At 31.9% G+C, this 22,487-nt stretch overlaps 1 protein-coding gene across 1 annotated transcript; it reads right to left on the bottom strand.

Annotated features, from left to right (window-relative positions):
• Positions 1–11,211: 11,211 nt before the first annotated feature.
• On the bottom strand, positions 11,212–16,910 carry LOC112710207 (uncharacterized protein At1g28695). The gene is made up of 3 exons (XM_025762355.3): positions 16,694–16,910; positions 15,711–16,127; positions 11,212–11,881 (listed from the first exon to the last, which is right to left on the bottom strand). Exons 1-3 carry the CDS (start codon positions 16,844–16,846, stop codon positions 11,348–11,350), a joined length of 1,104 nt encoding a protein of 367 aa, XP_025618140.1. The 5' UTR covers positions 16,847–16,910; the 3' UTR covers positions 11,212–11,347.
• Between the last annotated feature and the right edge of the window lie 5,577 nt (positions 16,911–22,487).

Here is a 22,487-nt window from a genome sequence, read left to right as displayed (position 1 = left end):
ATATCACTCTTATACTCCCCTGAAAGTTTCTATAGTGGATGTATACAGAGAGATTTGCAACACTGAAAGACTGCCACCCCCCAGACCCATTAAAAATAAAAAAGGGGGGAGCCGCAGCGATTACTGCGAGTACCATAAAATATATGGTCACTCCACAAACGACTGCTACGACCTCAAGAATGTGATAGAAAAGCTGGCTAGAGAAGGTCGGCTTGATAGATATCTCATAGAGAGGTCGGACAGCCATGGAAAGAGAAAGCGAGAGGATGTGGATAGAAGAGACCCACCGCCGCAGACTCCAGAGAGGCATATTCATATGATCTCAGGAGGGTTTGCAGGAGGGGGACTCACTAAATCCTCTCGCAAAAGACATCTTAAAAGAATCTACCAAGTCGGGGAAGAGTCACCCGACCTCCCTACTATAGAGGTCGGACAGCCATGGAAAGAGAAAGCGAGAGGATGTGGATAGAAGAGACCCACCGCCGCAGACTCCAGAGAGGCATATTCATATGATCTCAGGAGGGTTTGCAGGAGGGGGGCTCACTAAATCCTCTCGCAAAAGACATCTTAAAAGAATCTACCAAGTCGGGGAAGAGTCACCCGACCTCCCTACTATTTCGTTCACAAAAGAAGATGGGCAAGGGATAATCCCTGGACACGATGATCCAGTGGTAATAACTATGATCCTAGCAAATGCCCATCTCCACAGAACCCTAGTAGACCAAGGAAGCTCGGCGGACATTCTTTTCAAGCCAGCTTTCGATAAGTTAGGGTTAGATGAGAAAGAGTTGAGAGCCTACCCCGATACCCTATATGGATTAGGGGACACGCCAATAAAACCACTAGGATTTTTGCCCCTTCACACCACTTTTGGAAAAGGGGAAAGATCAAGGACTCTGAGTGTAGACTTCATAGTCATTGATGAAGGGTCAGCCTATAATGCCTTAATTGGCAGGACTACCCTTAATCGGCTCGGAGCAGTGGTATCCACTCCCCACCTCTGCATGAAATTCCCGACCTTAGCGGGAATAGCAACGGTAAGAGGAGATCAAAAATTGGCGAGGAAATGCTACAATGAAAGCCTAAATCTGAGAGGAAAAGGCAAAGAAGTCCACACTATAGAGCTCGGTGGCGCAAGGGCCAGAGAAGAGCTGCGACCTCAACCGGGAGAAAAAATCGAGGAGATACAAGTCGGTGGGGAGGAAGGAAAAAACACTTACATAGGAGCCAACCTAGGGGAAACCCTAAAACAAGGGTTGGCTGAACTCCTAAGAGCTAATTCCGACCTCTTCGCTTGGAAGGCTTCCGACATGCCCGGGATTGATCCCAAGCTCATGTCCCACAAGCTCTCGGTTTACCCAGAGTCCCGACCTGTACAACAAAGAAGACGCAAGCTCGGCACAGAGCGAGCCCTAATAGTAGAAGAGCAAGTACAGGCGCTCCGGGAGGCCGGCTTCATTAGAGAGGTCAAGTACCCAACATGGCTAGCCAATATAGTGCTAGTCAAAAAACAGAATGGTAAATGGAGAATGTGCGTCGACTATACCGACCTAAATAAGGCATGTCCTAAGGACCCTTATCCCCTACCAAGTATTGATACCCTAGTGGACTCCAGCTCGGGGTACCAATACTTGTCGTTCATGGACGCCTACTCGGGATATAATCAAATCCCGATGTATGAGCCAGACCAGGAGAAAACATCATTCATCACACCCAAAGCCAACTATTGCTACGTGGTCATGCCATTCGGATTAAAGAATGCAGGAGCCACATATCAAAGGTTGATGAATAAAGTGTTTTCCCCCCACCTGGGGAGCCTAATGGAAGTATACGTCGACGACATGCTAGTAAAAACCAAGGAAGAAGTCGACCTCTTATCCGACCTCTCACAAGTCTTTGACACCATAAGGTTGCATGGGATGAGACTAAATCCTGCAAAATGGGCCTTCGCGGTGGAAGCAGGAAAATTTCTAGGATTTATGCTAACACAAAGAGGGATTGAGGCCAATCCCGATAAATGTAGAGCCATCCTAGAAATGAAAAGTCCGACTTGTTTGAGAGATGCCCAGCAGCTCAATGGCCGACTTGCAGCCCTCTCCAGATTTTTGGCAGGATCGGCACTAAAATCCCTTCCACTATTTTCCTTATTAAGAAAGGGATGCCCATTCGAATGGACTCCGGAATGCGAGGAGGCGTTCCAAGAGTTCAAAAGGTTTTTAAGCCAACCTCCTATCCTAACCCGACCAGTACCAGGAAAAGACCTCATTCTGTACTTATCCGTAGCAAACAGGGCTGTCTCGTCGGCCCTGATAAAAGAAGACGAGGTCAGACAACACCCAGTCTACTTCATCAGTAAGGTCCTACAAGGCCCTGAACTAAGGTACCACAAACTAGAAAAGTTTGCCTACTCCTTAGTAATAGCCTCACGAAGGCTACGACCTTATTTTCAAGCTCACACAATAAGAGTCCGTACAAACCAACCCATGAAGCAAATCCTTCAAAAGACGGATGTTGCAGGGAGAATGGTTCAATGGGCAATAGAGCTCTCTGAGTTCGATCTGAGATATGAAACTCGGACAGCAATTAAAGCCAAATGCCTTGCCGACTTCGTGGCAGAATACGCAGGGGACCAAGAGGAAAAACCGACTACATGGGAACTCTATGTAGACGGATCCTCCAACAAAACGGGAAGCGGCGCAGGCATAATATTAGTAGATGAAAGAGGAACCCAAATAGAAGTTTCCTTAAAATTTGAATTTCCGGCTTCAAATAATCAGGCAGAATATGAAGCCTTGATAGCCGGACTAAAATTGGCAGAAGAAGTCGGTGCTACAAAAGTGATGATATACAGCGACTCACAGGTGGTGACCTCCCAAATAAGTGGAGAATATCAGGTAAAGGACCCTAATATGAAGAGGTATTTGGAAAAAACTTTGGAACACCTTGGGCGCTTTGCAGAAACCGAGGTCAAACACATAACTCGGGATCTAAACAGCAGAGCGGATGCCCTATCCAAGTTAGCAAGTACCAAACCAGGAGGAAACAACAGAAGCCTGATTCAAGAAACCCTCCAAGAGCCCTCGGTAGCAAAAACAGAAGATAAGCAAGAAGTACTTGAGGTAGTCGGTTTAAACCTCGGATGGATGAATCCCTTAGTCGAATACTTGAAATTCGACATCCTCCCTATGGAGGAGAAAGAAGCTAAAAAGATCCGAAGGGAAGCACAACATTACACCTTGGTGAGAAATGTCCTCTACAGAAGAGGGATATCAACACCATTGTTAAAATGCGTACCGACCTCAAGAACCACCGAGGTATTGGAGGAAGTACATAGCGGGATCTGCGGAAATCATCTCGGAGCAAGATCACTAGCCAGAAAAGTAATCCGAGCTGGATTCTACTGGCCGACCTTGCAAAAAGATGCCATAGAATTTGTGAAAAAGAGTCAACCGTGCCAGATGCATGCAAATTTCCACGTGGCTCCCCCAGAAGAGCTCATTAGTATCACTTCTCCATGGCCTTTTGCAAAATGGGGAATGGATTTGTTAGGTCCTTTTCCCCAAGCGCCAGGACAAGTCAAATACTTGATCGTGGGAATAGATTACTTCACAAAATGGATAGAAGCAGAACCACTAGCCACTATTACCGCTCAAAGAAGTCGTAGGTTCCTCTACAAAAATATCATCACAAGGTATGGGATACCTCATTCCATTACTATGGATAATGGAACCCAATTCACCGACGCTACCTTCAGGAGCTTAGTGGCCAGTATGAAAATCAAACATCAGTTCACCTCGGTGGAACACCCACAGGCCAATGGGCAAGCCGAGGCAGCCAACAAAATCATACTGGCAGGACTAAAGAAGAGACTACAGGAAGCAAAGGGAGCTTGGGCTGAAGAGCTCCCTCAGGTGTTATGGGCTTATAGGACAACCCCCCAATCCGCCACAGGAGAAACACCTTTCCGATTAGTCTATGGTGTAGAAGCCATGATTCCAATAGAAATCAATGAGCAAAGCCCAAGGGTAATTCTCCATGACGAGGTCGGAAACGTACGGGGACACAAAGAGGAGCTCGACTTGCTCCCCGAAGTCCGAGAAGATGCCCAGATAAGAGAAGCGGCATTGAAACAAAGGATGACTACCAGGTACAACAAGAAAGTCATTCGAAGAGCATTTGCCCCAGATGACTTGGTCCTAATTAGAAATGACATTGGAGTCAACAAGTCAGGAGAAGGAAAGCTCGCCGCAAATTGGAAGGGACCATACAAAATCAAGGAAGTATTAGGGAAAGGTTATTATAAAGTAACCGACCTGAACGGAACTGAGCTACCAAGATCGTGGCATGCTTGTAATATGAAAAGGTACTACAGTTAAAAGCGAACTCTACTCCCTGATGTACTATTTTCCCAACTTCATGATTTTTTCCCAAAAGGGTTTTTTCTGGAGAAGGGTTTTTAACGAGGCATCATAGTAGAGGCTAAGGGAAATAGGCTATCAAGACCCTTAGTAGCAAGAAGGTACCTCCCCAATTAATAAAGATCTTTTTTATAATATCTCTTATAATATCCTTCTTTATTTTTTCTAAGTCTTTCTACGAAACGCGCCGACTTAAGCTCGACAAAGCGTGAAAATCCCATGAACCGACCTAGATGGTCGTCAAGATAAAACGACAAGGTACAAGTCGGTGTAAAGAGGTTGTATGAGTTGATCGTAAAAAACTCGGGAACAATCCGACTCCTAAGTCGAAATGAGAACCCGAGTAAAACAAACTCGGAAATACTCCGAGTAGATCAAAAACGCATCACAAAAATAACCTAAGTCATAAAAACTCACTAAAGCAAAGTTGAGCATAAAGGATAACAAAAAGAGATTGGAAAACCTAGGTTTAAAGGCTGCATAAAAGCCCTTAAACTAAAAGGCTCGAAAAAACAAGACAAGCCAATAAAAAGGTTTTCAGAGAAAGATCAAGAGGGTTTTGAAATATCAAAATTAGAAAAGCATACACGCATAAGGTAACTTAAACCCTTATCCAAAAAAGGGCATTTACTTTGATAATCTAAACCCTTATTCAAAAAAGGGCACTTACTGAAATATTTTGTTTACGGCCTTAAAAGGCCAAAAGAAATTGTTCAAACTGCACAACCAAGAACAAAATAAATAAAGAGTTCAAAAATTGGGGGGGGGGGGGACCACAAGCCGAATCCCCAAATAGCCAAAGGTCATTAGATCATTTTTTCGCAGCAGAAGTAGACAAACCACCACCAGAATCAGGAGGAGCACCGCCGGGACCAGGAAGAGAAGCACCCACAGGGGAAGAAGAGGAAGTCGGAGGAATAACCGAAGTACTCGGAGCATCTTTGGAGCGAGGAGGAGACTCGATGATCCTCTGCCCCCGAGTCTTCAACTCTGATTCAGAAACAATTACGGGGACAGGAGGATCTACAATGGCACCGTCGATGACAACTTTGTCAGGATGTAAAGGAGAAAGATCCAAGTCAGGAGCAATGACTCTGACCTGCTCCAGGAAAATCCTCCAAGACTCCTCGGCGCCATCGGCAATAGAGTCCTCTAACTCCTCATATGCTTTCCGAGAATTCAACAGGTCAGTTTTTACAGACACAAGATCCTTGAATAGGCTTTGATAGCTGGCCTGTGCCGTTTTCCTCAATTCCATCTCCATGTTGCATTGGGCCTGCAAAGTCTTTCCTTTTTCCCGAAGGGTATCTCTCTCCTCCTTTAGCTTGGCAATTTCCTTCCTCAACTCTCCCTCATGCTCTTGATATACACGGAGCCTCCCTTCCAGCTCCTCGATCTTCGAGGTCGCCCCTAAAGAGCTGAGAGGAGCCCTATCAAAAATATATAAGAGCTTGCCGCAGACCCCCGCCGCCTTAAGGCTCTCATCGACCATAGTAGTAAGGTGGCCCCGAACAGACATATCATCCATGCCTATACGGGCATAAGGATAGATATTCTTTCGGACGAATGCAAGAGCGTCCGCCTTAACCTCCCCAGAAGAGTCAGACTCTAAGAGCTTGCGCTTCTTGGGATCAGGAGAAGGTCGGACGACGGGGGGCGGCTGAGAGGGAGTTGAAGAAGAAATCACCATAGGATTGGAAAGAGTTCCAACATTACGAGGAGGAGGAGGAGGAGAGATGACCCTGGCACCACCAGACCGAGCGCGAGACTTAGCTTTAGCCTCCTGGACCCTCTGAAAAGATTCTTGAGCGTTTGTCTTTGCCATTTCTGAAAAAGAAAACAATAAGCTAAAGAATCAAACAAGTCGGAATATTGGGTTAACAAGTCGGAAATTCAGCATACTAGAAAAAATTACCTAGCTGTGATTGGACAAAGGTCGGATACCCTTGGAGAAATTTTTTAGTATCCAAATAGGGGGCCCTCCCCCACACTTCTCGGAGGAACCCCACGACGGCAGCCTCTACCTCATCCAGGTCATCCAAACCATATTTCTCACAAGGGGAGGCCTCCAGCCAGTATAAAGGAAAGCGAGGAAAAGAATTATCATCCAGAAAAAAGGGATGATGACCCTCTATAGCTTGCACTTTGAAAAAGAAATTTTTAAAGTCATGAAAAGATTCATCAAAAAGGGTAAAAATCCTCCGACCTTGTATGGCTCGGAAGGAAACCCATTGTTGTTTATTATTCAGCCCACTAAAAGGTTTGGTCATATGAAAAAGATGGAAAAAGATTTTCAAAGTAGTCGGGAAATCCAGAGCATGGCTAATAAATTGGTAAATTTTCAAGAAACCCCAGGAGTTGGGATGAAGCTGGGTAGGGGCAACACGACAATGCTGCAAAACAGATATCTCAAAATCTGAAAAGGGCAGAAAGACGCCCAGACGGGTGATCATGCACTCATACATGAAGAAGAAATGGGGAGCCGTTTCGTTGGCTCTCCCATGACAAACCCGGTCCTCTAAACCGGGAACAAGCAACTCGTATTTAGGCTCATCTTCATCCGAAGTACAGAGCTGATGGTGGGTGCGAAGGTGAGTAATAAACTCCGCATCAACCAACGGCTCCTCCCTCAGAACAGTAACGTCAACCCAATCTACGGATGCCATTTTTCTTTCTCTAAAGGAAACCTACAAAAGGAAAAAAGAAAAGGAAAAATCAAAAAGGTCTCTAGAGAGGAGGAAAGGAGCCGAGCAAAAATCTACAACACTATTCCTCTACAAAGTAAAGTCATGCGAAAAATGCAAAGAAGAAGAAAGAAACTAACCTCTTTCCGAAAATGAAGATAGAAAGAAGCAGAAGCCTCCAGGAGCACGAAAGTATAGTACGTGTAAACACAGCACGAACAAAGAAAGAAGAAGTTTGAAAGATTGCAGAAACGGAAAAAAGAAAGAGAGGGAAAGTACTTATAAGGATGCCAAGGGGCATAAAGGTAAAAGCGGAGCAGTCATTAATGAGATTGCACCGTTACCAAAGCCCCCAATACTTCCCCAACGGACACGACGCTTGAATAGACGTAACTGTCAGAAAACAAAAGGTCGCGAAAATCACGTCGGTTTAAAAACCCGTGTTTCCTCCAAGAAAGTCGGCTACAAACCCGAGCTAAATACTTGAACCCAAGTCTTAAAGAGACCTTGGGCTCAAGTAGGGGCACTGTTCATACCCTGGCCCAATAACAAAGGTCCAGGCCCAACTAAAAGGCCTAGTCCAAAGGATTAAGCCTAGCTAAGTACCGACCTTCACATAAGAAGTCGGTATCAACCACGACTTGCTTTAAAGAAGTCGGGCATGAGATTAGCTGGCAGATAAACACTCATTCAAATGAGTAACCGCCCCTAAAATCTCTCTAACCGCTCCATAAAGCCATATCTTAACCTCCCTAAGATAATGGGACGGTTAACACCCTAAAGATACGGCACTACTCCAACGGTGGTTATTGGCTCACCACTATAAATACACTGACACCCCTCAGGTATCTCTAAACCCAATACTCTCTAGACTTGCTCACACTCTTGCTAACTTAGGCATCGGAGTGTCTTCGCAGGTACCACCCCCCATTCACTCACGAGCACAAGTCGGACGGAGTCTCCCGAGTCCCATACTCACACGGAAACTTCCTCCTTCACACATTTGGGCCAGTCAACGCCATCCATTCAGACAATCTTCGGTTACCCACCGTAACAATGGATGATCAACCAAGCCTCCTCCGAATTTTATTTTCGCTCTTAGTGCAATTTTGTTTCTTAGTCTTTGGAATGTTTTCTTCTGTAGTCTTTCTTTCTTTTCTTTTTAATCTTTTTCAAGCTTCGTTTGGAGTCTCTCTCTATTACTATTTGGTTAATGAAGACGGCGATCAATTTATCTTCAGGCTCTGATTTTTTTTTCCTTAGAAAATTGTACGACTTGTATTGCTATACATTTTTTTTTTGCTAATTACAGATGAATATTGTTTCTTGTGGCTAGTTAGCTTTGTTTCCTTGGGCCTTTGAGCCAATTGATTAAAAAAGAATTATTAGTTTCTTAATATTTGACTTCATTTTAAATCCAAGAAATATCATAATCGCGCTTTTTTTTCAATAATAAAATAAAATAATTATTATTTTCTCAAATATGATTTTGGACTTTAATTTTTTAAATACAATTCTTTTTTTTTTTTGGCATTTAAGTAAATTTGTTGGACCTAACAAATTCTATAAAAATGGGTAAGTTCGCCTAACTCCGGCCAACTCCACTCAAGTTTTTTAAAACACGCACTTTTAATCCATATTATTGTCTAGAAAATAGTATATAGATCTATAAATAGTATATAAGAGTACACAAAAATACACGGACAATAAGCATGGCTTCTTCAATGATTTTTTTAAGAGTAAAGTATCGTTTTTTTCCAACGTTTGGGATAAATCCTATTTATGTTCCTAACGTTTAAATCGTCCTATTTTTGTCCCTAACGTTTGTAAGAGTGATTCAATGTTATCCTGTCATCAATTACACATCGCTTTAGTTTGAGTTTTAAAAATCTCTTCTTGAAGTGAGAATACAAATGTCTGTGATAAAATCGATGATCCACTCCAAAAAATAGCTCATAAAAAGTTGAAACTAATTCCTACAACATTTAAATAATTCACTTTTTTAGGAACATAATTGAATCTAAACACAAACAGTGAGTATAATATTAAAATCAAACTCATCCAAATGAGACCTAATTGAAAATGAATACATTCAAGTGAGAATAATTGAAAAATATAATCTTATTTGTTAGTATAATTGATAGTAGGATAACATTGAATCACTCTTATAAACGTTAGCGATACAAATAGGACGATTTAAACGTTAGGGACACCAATAGGACTTACCCCAAACATTGAGACAAAAACGATATTTTACTCTTTTTTAATTATAAATTAAAAAAAGGCATATTTAACAATGGCAACCATTATTATCGTCTCTAAAAATACATAGGTACACCAGAATAAGTCATATTTAACAAAAAAAATTAATTATAAATTAAAAAAATAACTATTTCTCAAAAATAATCCACTTCAAATATATCAAATTGAAAAGTTAACAATGATAACCATTATCATCGTTTTCATAGTACATAAGAGTACACAAAAATATACAGTAATAACAATTTTTGTTATTTTTGGAAAATAGTTATTTTTTTAATTTATAATTAAAAAATCCTTGAAAAAGTCATACTTTTTGTCCTTGTAATTTTGTATATTTTTTATATCCTGTTTTGTAGATTTATATACTATTTTTTAGATAATGATATGGATTAAAAGTGCGTGTTTCAAAAAATTTAAGTGGAGTTCGCCGAGGTTAGGCGAACTCTATAAAATTTATAGAGTTCGCCGGACCAATTTTTATAGAGTTCGCATTGCTTAAATGCAAAAAAAAAATTCATATTTAAAAATTAAAATCCAAAAATTATGTTTGAAAAAATAATAATTTTTTTATTTTATGATTGAAAAAAAATCCTATCTTAATCATGTGAAATCAAAACAGAGTAAAACAATTGTGCTACATGTGTTTTTCTTTTTAACTAGATTTTTATTAACCTGAAAAAACCTCAGTCAATAGATTAATAAATTGAGAATGTAATGGTTTAATTACAATTTAATTTATATAAAACAGTACAATTGTTGAAATAGTATATTATGTAATTGTAAATATACAATATAGTAAGTCAAATATGTTATTAGTTTCTTAAAATTTGATTCAATAGGAATACAAGATACATGAAAATTGTGTGAATTTGAAAGAATGAATTGATATGTGCTAAGTACAACTACATACATACGTTAATACTTGTACAACTCATAACATAATAAAACTTTTTTTTATGTAAAGTATTATTTTTAATCTGTGACGTTTGGGTAAAATTCTAATTTGGTCGGTAACATTTTAATCGTTCTATTTCAATTCAAAAAGTTTTTAAACTTTCTATTTCAATTTCAGAAAAGTTTTAAGCTGGTTCAATACCGTCCCACTATTGAATTTTTTACAAGTAATTCGCATATTGAAGAGTCAATAGCATTTAATTTTAGTATATAAGAAAAATCAATCAACCAAAGATCACTAATATAAAAGTTTTTTTTTTAATTTTAAAGTGTTGATCATTGATTGTTAGAATTTAAAGTTTTGTAAAAAAAATTAAGAAGAAGTATTACGAATCGTTATATTTTTCTAACACATGAAAAAAAGATATGACATAACTAATAACGTCAAATGTTAGGAACCAAATTAAAATTTGGTCCAACCATTAAAGATCAAAATAATAATTTACCAAAAAAAATATTAAATCCCTTTTAACTCTACTACTAATAACTTCGTAATGTAGTACTAATTTAATCTCCTACTATCACAAAAACAAATTAAAGAAGATAACAATAAGAATTTTCTAACACATAGAAGAAGATATGACTTAATTAGTAACATTATTAGCGTCCACTTAGTTCATTCCGTTAATTATTAGTTTTAAAATTGATGGTAAGACAATATTAAACCTATTTAAAATTTTTTAAGACAAAAATAGAATATTTAAAAAATTAGAAGTCAAATTAGAATTTAATCCAAATGTTAAAAATAAAAATAATACTCTATCCTAAAAAAAATATTAAATCACTTTTAACTACTACTAATAACTTCGTCATATAGTACTAATTTAATCTCTTACTATCACAAAACAGATTAAAGGAGTTTTTTACTGAGAAAGTTTAAACAATTTAAATAATTTACTGTGAAATTTCTTCTGATCATCTCTTAACTATAATCAACACATAAACTCAAATGTTCACTATTAACAAAGGCCTATATATTTGGAATCTCAAAAGTAATAGCATCATTGAACTATACTTATGTGATGCTTATTACCCTTTTGTGTTGTTAGATATTCTCCATGAATGCCAACAATGCCCATGCACACTCCACTTAATATCATTCACCATAGAATTATTAGACTCTTCTAATCTCTTAAATTGCATCCAATCTCTCAAAACAGCCTTAAGATCTTTCACCTTTGCAAAGATGCTCCTACAACAATTAGCATGCACTGTAGTAACCTGTCTAAAATCCTTGCTATCTTGGCAAAATCCGCTAAAATAAAGTGTGTCCAAGAACCTAACCCTAAGTCCCAATTTTCCAATTATGCCCTCATTGCGAATCATGTTAAGGAGCACATCTTGCTCTTTCATTCCTGTGGAGTTGTCCTTTTTGGCATACCATGTCTCAAATAAGGAGATGGTTTTGTTGTTTGATCTAGCAAAGTAGAATCCAGTGTTGATTAGTTGAACTTCTGGTGACCAACTATTGCCATTGAAATGATCTGTGCTTATTTGGAGATCCTCTGTCTCATTATTGCTTAACTTGGTAAATGGATTTCTAAGCCACACTACATCTGTGTCCTGTGAAAATCAATAACATGCCAAGTGTGTTACTACCTTAATTACAAAGGGAGTTAATGAAGAAATCAAGATTCAATAATACTTGGAACTCACAAAAGAATAAACCATTTTCCACTGAAACTATATAATGGGCCAATATTTCCATACTTTAGTTTTGATGAATTTTTAGTGAAAGATAATTTTACACACATATTGACAAAAATAATTGTATTTTATATTGACCATGTGAATAGTGATTCAAAAGAATCGATATAATTATACAAATATATAAAATATTTTATACAGTTAGTGTATCAACATTAAACTCGTATTTTCAATGTAAATATAGTTTTTATAATCCTTGAAACCATCATTTATTTGAATAACTATTTTAGCTAGTAGTGAAACATAAAATATAATTATTTTTGTTAACATAATAATACATTATTAAATATTTATGTAATTTTTTTATATTAAAAATAAATAAATAAAAATAAGTTCATATATATATATATATATATATATATTTTGTATACTTCTTCAAACTATAATAGAAAAATATCCCACTTAATTTTTCTATCTCTATTTTAAATTTTTTCTGTCAAACATAAACATCCTAATTAACTAATGGTAAAATTCACATATAAATATTTTCATATAAAATATTTAAAAATGATTAAATAATTTAATAAATTTAACTAATTTCGATTCTTAATTATCAATTTTAAATAAAGGTCATATGTAAATTTTCGGCTTAATGGATAATAATGTGTTGGTACTAATGAACAATTAAAGGTAGAAAACTTTGAAAAGATTCATGAGATTGATGAAATATTGAAATGTGTTTCAAACCACATGCACACATTCTAATTGGGTGCCAATTCTCTTGATCCAATGGAAGGAAAACCGTGGTAAACGCACTTAGGTGCACGTAAACATTAAACAACATGGAAAAACACAACATGCATGAAATAATATGTGAAGTGATGGTGGTGTTAGACACATCCAAAGATCGTGTTCAGCAAATCATAAAAAAAAATGTTTCCCTAACCCAAAAGTTCTCGCATTCCACACTTGACCCTAAATATTATTTTAAATAGGTAAATTAATGATATTTTTAATATTAAGACATTAAAAAATATAACTAAAATTATTAGTTAAGAAGATTATTGAGAAATAAATAAATTTTTATCCTTATTTTTTAATATTTGTAATGGGTCCGCTCTTTGTTTCTTGATGGCCTAACCGAAAGAGAATGAAAAACGGGTGATTTTATTTTAAAAATTAAAAAATATTAAACATTTTCTCTCACTTAAATAACTTTCCTCTAGAATTCTATTCTGCCTTTCTAATTTATAATATTTATTACCTTTAATTATTTGCCCACAAATAATTAAAATACTACATGTTTAATTTAGAATTAATTAAAATATTTTTTTGTTGTTGTTTAATAAATACTAGTATAAATATTTTATTACCATGTTCAATATTTCAAAAACAATAAATATATAGTAAACTAAAAAAATTAGAAGACAAATATTATGATTCAAATGGAGTAAATATATTAACAAACCTATTTGATATTACATATATCTCAATTATATACGTATTAGCAAATACGTTTAGTTTTTTCATTTTTTGGGTAGAATCCGAGTATTTAAAATAGTTGAGATTGATGCTTGGACTTTTTCATTGAAACATAAACGACTTTTATGGACATTGGTTAAACATGATTCCCTCACTTAATTGGTGCTTATCTCTTAAATAACACTCAATAATCCTATTCAGTTATTCCAAAGATAGGTGTAACCGTGTAAACTACTACGTTCTTGATAAAGAAAAGATCAAAGTTAAACGTATTATCTTCTTCAGTTACTCAAAGATATAAGATTCAAATAAAAATCAGTAACAATTTAGGTGAGTTTAATACTCATTAAGTTATTCCAAAATAAGATTCAAACAAGATTTATCACAGTGTTTTTGCTTTTTTGTAAAGTTAATAGTTAAAAATTATTAGATGATTTAATATGTTTGACTAAATTATCATATAATTATTCTCAATTATCGATTTCACATTAAGGTAAACTGCACGAGAGTTTCTACCGAAAACATATTTGGTTGTTAGTTTTACAAAAAAATTTGGTTTGATTTTTAAATTTTATTTTAAGAATAGTGCTTTTTTTATTAAAGAATTTTATATAAATTAAATACTAGAAAAAAAACTCATCTAATTATCCCATCAATGCTGCTAATTTATCTTATTTTGAAAGAAAGAATTCAACCCAATAAAACAGAGTTTATTACAAACTAGAAAAATAAAACAAGCCCTATGAAATAAAGACAAAAAAAACACTCAATAAAGTATTATACTCCTAATATGTACTTTACTCCTACAATATACTTGAATATTAATTACATTGAATAATTAGATTAGTTCGAATTACATGTATTTTTAAAAAACATTTCTAAATCAACATGGCCATATATAAATAATGAATTTAAATTTGATTTTCCTTTAAACTTATGGTATATAACCATATTGATCTAGCTAGGTCACGCTAATCAATAAGCTAAGTTGATTTTTTTTTTGAAAAAGCCAAGAAAACTAGGTTTTTATTTTTGTTTTTACTTTTTGGTAGGAAAGCATATAAATATAAAATTTTAAAAAAAATAAACAAATCAAAACCTAATGCAACACAACATGCATGCTATCAACTAGAACCAGCTGCTACGTTTTCATTGGAGACTACCAAATTTTGTTGTTTACAGTTAAATTCCATTCTTGGCAAGTTAATTAATATCAAATAAGATTTTTTTAAATCTTTTTAACACCATGGTTTTTGTTTTTTATTCATATAAAGATTAGGTAGCAACAATTATTCAAACGAGTGATTATTACTTAAATTTCTTTTAGTCAACATCTGGTGATAGCTCTTTAATTTTGGTAATGCTATTTCTATATTTTTAATACTACCTGGTGCATACATTTTTTTTGTTTTGAAGTGCTATAAATTATCATCTGAATAGTTAAAACAAAATATAATAATTTCTTAGGTATGATATTTCTCATTTTAAAGACCAGTAGCTTTTGCAATTTAACGATTTTTTTTTTCCTATTTTGAAAGGTCACTTCGTTCTTTCATACTCCTAATAGGGGAATGAAGTGTGCAAAGTAATTATTTATTTCCTTCACTATAATTTAGAATTTTATTCTCTATGGTTGACATAAATATAATCATAATGAATTATAAATTATTTATTGAATAACATTGTAAAAAGTAAAAACGCTTCTACCATTAATTCTTAATTTTGAGTCCATAATTAATGTAAAAAATTAACTATCAACTTATCCGACCTTATTTTTTATCATATCTGAAATGAATTTATAAATAATACATTATTAACTATTAATAATAAAAGTTATTTAAAATATTTTACATATTAAATTATATCAACTATATAACAAAAATAATACATATATATAGTTATTTTTTGGATAATAATATTCTCACCAAATTCTAATAATATATCTTGTAGATGACATTTTTTCAAGTTTTAACAATAATTATAATAATAAATTTTCCGGATTTCATACTAATACTAGATATATGGATTTGTCCATTTTTTTTTCATTTTTAGCTACATACAGAAAAAATCATTTCTTTTAGTTTTTTTTTATTATAATTTGTATGTTGTATGAACATTTGTTAAACAACTCATCGGTGGCGGTGGGTGAAATTAGATATATCATGCATTCCACACCCAACAACACAAGAAAAATAAACGAAAAAGAAAAGAAAGGTAAGTAATAATTAGTTAAAACTTAAAAGCAGTGGGAATGGGTGCATACCGTGAAGATGAAGTTGTAACCCCGTTTAAGAACATCCAATAAGAAACGAGTTCTTGTCCACATCATCTTGATAAAATCATTAGACATGTAAAGCTTCTCTCCACCAAAATCAACCCCGTCTGTTTCCAGCCTGAAGCAGTTCAACCGCATGAACCTGCACCTATCATAGGCGGTTTTGTCAACCGCCACAATCAGAAGGTTATCCACCAGAGACCTTGTTCCTTCTCCTAACCAGAAACTTCTTAAGAATATGTTAAGCATGGTGCTTTCGCCGTCAACGTTATCTTCTTCTTGCTCCACGTATGCTTTGTTCACTATTGCAATTATAACCGTTTTGTTTTCCGTCGAAGCTTTTGCCAGAGCTGAATCCAGCTCGATATTATCGTGTTGTGCTTTATGGCCATCAATGGCGGTGCTCTGTAAATATAGAAAATTATTTAAAATAATAAATAGGACGATAAATTCTGATTTTGATATAATCAAAAAACTTTTTTGGAAGTTTAAACTATTTTGTCAACAGAATTGAAAATTTCTGTTTTTGACCAAATAAACTCTTCAATTATTTGATAAAATAGACTAATCCTAAACCTATAATTTTTGAAAGTTTATTTTATCTAAAATAACAGTAAAAAATTAAAATTAAAATCTTTCGAAAATCAAAAAGACTATTTATTCTAAAACGAAATTAGTTACATTTTTTAAAAAAACACTTTGTTTCAAAACGTCATGAACTATAAATCATTTGAGACTAAATATCTTTTTCTAAAATGAAATTAGTCTAATTTATTTCATCTGTCAAACAAATCACATACATATAATACTCCAAAAGTCCTCCATTCATTATAATTGCTCTGAATTTGAATTTTTTTTTTTCAAAGACATTAGACCTATAAGAAGAATAGATTTTTCCTTTGGAATCTATATTCAAAAAAATTCTATTAATTTGATGGAAAATGGCGGAAGAATTAGAGAAGTGTGCATACCTTGCAGAGGGATTGATTGGAAGGTAAAAAGAATGGATTAGGAAGAGTGAAGGAGGAAGAAGACCAACAGTAGAAGAGAAAAAGGGCTGAGAAGAGTAGCGTTGCGACAGCGATGTTGCCAATAATGGTTTGCTTCTTAGAATTCTTATCCATCTTTTCTTGTGAGGAGTGAGAGGATAACTGAATTGGAGTGCAAACTGAGAAGCAAAATCATGTTATGTGCGTTACTCAAGAAGGCTATTTAAACAAGCAAACGTACGTATCCTTTTTTTTAGAACTTTCTCATTACTTTAGTGTGTCTTTGGTTTTCTTTATAAAATTGATTTTTATTCAAAATTTTTAAGTGAAGCAATTTATGTTTGATATTTGTTTCTACAATTGAATTTTACTACTGCTAGTGGGTACTAATTGTATTTGACAAACAAAAAAGTTTTCAATTATTTTACTAATCTTTAATATTTTAGAAAACATATTATAAAGGATATTAAAAAGATTTAATTATTAAAAAAAATTCTTAATACGGAAATTATTAAAAAAATTAATTTTTATAGCATTTAGAGAGAAGGACCCAATACTCTTTTAGATAGATAAATATATCTTTAGATGATTTTTTTATTTATTTCTTGTAAATATATTTTTTTATTCTCTATTATATTCAAATCTTTATTTGCACATTCGTTATCTATAACAATAATTTATTGTTGTAAACTTCTAAATCTCTAATAGTGCATTAGTAAGTCTTTTTTTTTTAATTTTCCTTGTTTATTTTTATTTATTTGAAATGGTAAAATTTGAAAATATAACATTTTCACCTTTTTATTTTAAGGCTTTGATAAAGTTTTTTGAAGAGGTGTTTGTATTTTTTAAAAATTCAAACTGATGATGTGTTTGGCAAATAAAAAAGATCATGTATTTGTACTTACAGCTTTTAAAAGATCGAAGTATTTTTAAAAGCATTTAAGATAGAGATTTTTTAAATTATCTTATACTTTTTTAAATTTAAAAGTCTAATATAATCTCGTATATTAACTAATTTTTAAATTTAATGATTACATTTATATTTATTATAGTATTTTTAATTTTAAAAGCTATTTTATTAAACACAATTGATATTGCTTGTGTTTATTAAAAACTATTTTTTATTTGATTTATCAAACATAAATGCTACAACTTTTAAAAAACAATCTTTTAAAAATTACCTTTTATAAACTACTCTTGAAAAATAAAAATTTTACCAAACTAAACCTAAATATATCTCTCACGTTTTAATAAGAACTATGAATGAGATTTCTTTAAAAAAAAATTACTTCTCTTAATTCTTGAATCCTTGTAGTAACAACAATCATTCATTTATACATGAGATTTTTTTTCAAAAGATCATTCTTAATATTCTTTCCAATTGAAATATTAAAATTAAACACTTAGATCGAAGAATTATAGTATTATATTCTTTATAATTGTTTCTAATATTAATAACAATAGCTCATTAGTATAAGTGTTTCTAATCATATTTATGTTCCAATTCCAAATGAGATGCTCCATGTGTGCGTTCAAGAGGAGGTACGAAAAGTGCAATCAGAACAACCGATTAAGCTATTAATTACGAATTCTTCTGACTCAGATTCTTATTAAAGTTCTTCTGCAATAAAAATAGCTTGAATCATGTATGTATGATATAGATGATTTGAGCGAATCCAAACTATTTTTTTGGTCAAATTAGCATAATAAATAAAATTATTTTTGGTGACTATAATAAATAAAAATTTGAATATAGTGAAAGTGTTTTGGTAAATATTATAAATTAGAGTTTAATTATTTTTTATTTTTTAATAAATACAGTGAAAGTGTTTTGGTAAAGAATTTTTTTTGTCTCATAAATAAAAATTTGAATTTAATACTTATTATTTTTATTGGTAAGCAGCGAATTTAATAACTATATAGATCCAGTTTGGATAAATAATTTAAATAAATTATTTTAAAAAATTAAAATATAAGAATTTTTATTAATATCAAATTATTAATAAACTATTTTGGTTTGAATTTTAGTTATTGACATACTTATTTTAAAATTGTAGTTTTTGAGTAAATGACTCAAATTTTTTTTAGAATTTGTCACTTTCATGAATTTGTTGAAAAAATATTACCTAGATTTTTTTTATTAATTTAATATTAATTGTAATTAATTATAATAAGAGTACATAAAATTTTTTATTTTTCTATTTTTTTTATTCAAAGAAATCAAAGAAACATTTCGTATACAAAAATATACATAAAAAAGTGGAGAGATATTACAAAATATAAAGGAATGATCCTATAATTATTACAAATAAATAAGGGTGTTCTTGATTGTGGTGAATAGTAAAGTAATATAATTCTAATTCACAATAATCTTGATAGTAATACCAAAAAATTATTGTGTAGTTAGTGTTTAGTGTTTTATAGTGTATAATATGATAGGTAAAAATAGAAAACAATAATCTTATATGTGGTTAAATGTGTATCATGTATGTTTTGTGAAAATGGTGGTAAAGGATCAATACTTCTAGCAAATAAAACATTGTGTGAAAATAGTGGTGGAGTATTTTCAGCAGAAATAAAAAATATTTTTTACTGAACAAAAAAAAATGAAAGTAGCATAATGGACAATAGTATCTTTCATTTTGAAGTCAAAATATTTTTTTAATGAGAATAATAAAATAATTAAAAAAAGTCATATTTATTTGTGTTTTGGTATGTACCAATTGAAATTAATTAATATTAGTGTTATTGAACTTTATTTAAAATTAAAACTAATAATTTAATATAAATGTAACTAATTTATAATTTAAAACATTTTTTTTTTACAAATTATTCGAGGTTTAGCATAGCGACTTAAACCTGTTTAACAGAGTTGTAAGATTGAAGGGTAAAATAATTTTGTGTAGAAACAAACTCATTAAGATCAGAACTTTGACACTCATCATACAAAAGTGATCCATATAAAATGTACGATCCATTGAACATGTTTTTTGGTTATAATTTTATTTATTTTATATTTTGGTGACAATTTTTATCGATGGCCGCCCACAATATACCAATAAAAATGGTCCAATTTTACTTTTTTTTTAAAAAAATTTAAATTTTATTTTTTCGAGAATAATTTATTCTCTTAAATATTTTTTTGATTGAAATATAAAATGTTATTTTCCATAAAAAATGTAGGCATATGATATTATGATGTCAAGAAAATAAAATGCAAGACATAGAATTATTATTGTCCAATAGCTCATGCATCCTTGTAATTTATTGGTATTAGAATTATTTTAGAGATTAAAAATTTATTTCTAGGAATATATATAATAGAATAACCCTAAGCTAATTTATTCGTGAAAATACTAAAAGTAATTTCTAACCATCTGAAAATTTAAACAAACAAATTTTTATAATATTTAAATATATTATTTCCTAGCATAATATTCCTTAGAATATAATTGCATGTATATTTATCAACTATTTTATATATACATACAAAATAACCATCAAATTAATCACTAATATAAAATATATATTAAAATATAAAATATACGTTAAAAATATATAAACAACACTTATTTTTGCAACGTGAATATAACAAGTTTTATATTTGTTAACCTTAAAATAAGTGCTCACTTATTAAAAAAATACAATTTTAGAATAATTATTACTATTTGAAAATAATTTGTTTTAATTTGACTTTGAAATATTTTATTAAAGGATTATATTTAACCTATTTTTTCTTTGAAATTTTGTATATTCGTGTTTAAATCGATCAATAATCGTATATAATTAAATAAAAAATTACATTAAAAATTAAAAATTATTAAATAATAATTCAGTTAAATTTATTAAATTATTTAATAATTTTTAAATATTATTTTAATAAGAAGATAAGTGCACATGAATTTTTAATGTAATTATACATTTTTATCGTTTTTTTGTTTTGAAACTCTTTAAAGAGATTTGGCAGTTTGGCTCTGATCCTTGTATTCACGGCGGTGGTTCCAACAAACTCTTCCATTTCTCGTGACTGCCAGCTCTGAATTTTGCGGCGCAAGAAACACCTTTTTTTTTTAACCTTTTTTATTGAGGGAAAAAATTAATTATTAAATACTTTAGCAATAGATATACTCATATCCTATTATCCTCTTCTACAAGATTACGCAAAAATAGAATAAAATAAGATAAGATAAAAATGCTCTTATATCACACCCTACTACTGCATAGTGATAGGCTTTTGGTAGAACTAGCAACTGCATATGCCAACATTCTGTTGAAATACCTTGCTTTGTACTTCAAAAGTCTTCAATATAATCAATTCCAGAATGGGTTAATAAATTTACAGTGAAACCATTAAATTCTTTGACCGTTCACCTTCAATTATTTCAGCGTTATTAAGTTACGTTACACACACAAAATTGTAACCACCTAAGAAATGCTATTGACGCCGAAATTAATTTTAGTATTAGTTAGCTTTTTTCACTATAAAATTCAATATATATATATTTTTTAAAGAAAGCCTGATTGAATTTATTTATAAGTTAGTTTATATATTATAACAGTATAGGTTTAGTACACAAATTTTTATTTCTAAAATACTTTTCATCATACATATTTAGAAATAAGATTTTTGTTATTTGTATGACTTGATTTCAAAATTTTTTTAATTAAATTATAAAAAACCTTATCATCTTAACCAGCTCACATTTACAATTATTATACACGTTAGTTTAATAAAAAAATATATTAATAGATATATTAGTATTTATTGATACATATATATATATATATTTAATTGACAAAGGGCCAAACATATTTGAACAAATAGATAGATATATAAGCAAATTAATTTGAGTTAATTTATTAATTAATTTAAATAAGGGTCAAAATTTAAATTTTGAATTGTGCATACAACAATTTATTAAAAAAAAAACAAATTCTTATATGACCGATTAATTTTTTAGGGTTAGACCGGAGATACTATGGCCTATATAAAAGCAAAAGTAAGATTTTAGGGCTGCCAAAGCCCCATGCCCCTTCTCTTCAGGACTCAATTAACAATAAGTGCCACCACTCAATTACCTGTGGGCTATAGCTCTATACAAACCCTTTAAAAGTTAGTAGCTAATACAATCATGTTGCTATGTGTATATAAAAAGTTAACTGCTAAATTAGTTACTCGCCATGTAGTATAGATATGGTAATGTTAGATACACAAAAAAACAACTAGAATTATAGTTATTTTTTTATGTTTATTTTTTTTATCAAATATTCTTATTATGGATACTTTATTAAATTATTGTATTTATGTATTAGATATAGTTTGAATACATACTCATCATAGTCATCAATATTTATTTGACATGTGTGTCTGTCATGTCCAATCGTATTTTAATAAAAAATAATTTTTTTAAATAACGTTTGGATATACTTAAATACTATCAAATATATCCAGTCTTATTTAATTATTCTTAATATATTCTTAAAATAAATTTAAAAATAGTATATATTAATATTTATTATAATAAAAAGTATTTTAAATATTTTATATAATTAAAAATATTTATATTTTAATATTAATAAAATATCAAAATATCATTATAATTTATCTAAAAAAATTTTATTTTTTATATATACGTGTTTTTGTGTCTGATAAAATTTTAAAATTCCTGTGTCTGCATGTTCTGTCTTGCGTATCCGTGCCATTATTTATGCATCATAGGTTACTCATATAAAATGTAGATTAAATTATAAAATATATATTAAAATAAATTAAACA

Source organism: Arachis hypogaea, chromosome 9 (genome assembly GCF_003086295.3).
Source record: "Arachis hypogaea cultivar Tifrunner chromosome 9, arahy.Tifrunner.gnm2.J5K5, whole genome shotgun sequence".
NCBI classification, from domain to species: Eukaryota; Viridiplantae; Streptophyta; class Magnoliopsida; order Fabales; family Fabaceae; genus Arachis; species Arachis hypogaea.
The sequence above is the reverse complement of the archived record's forward strand: the minus strand, read 5'-3'. Positions and strand labels throughout refer to the sequence as shown.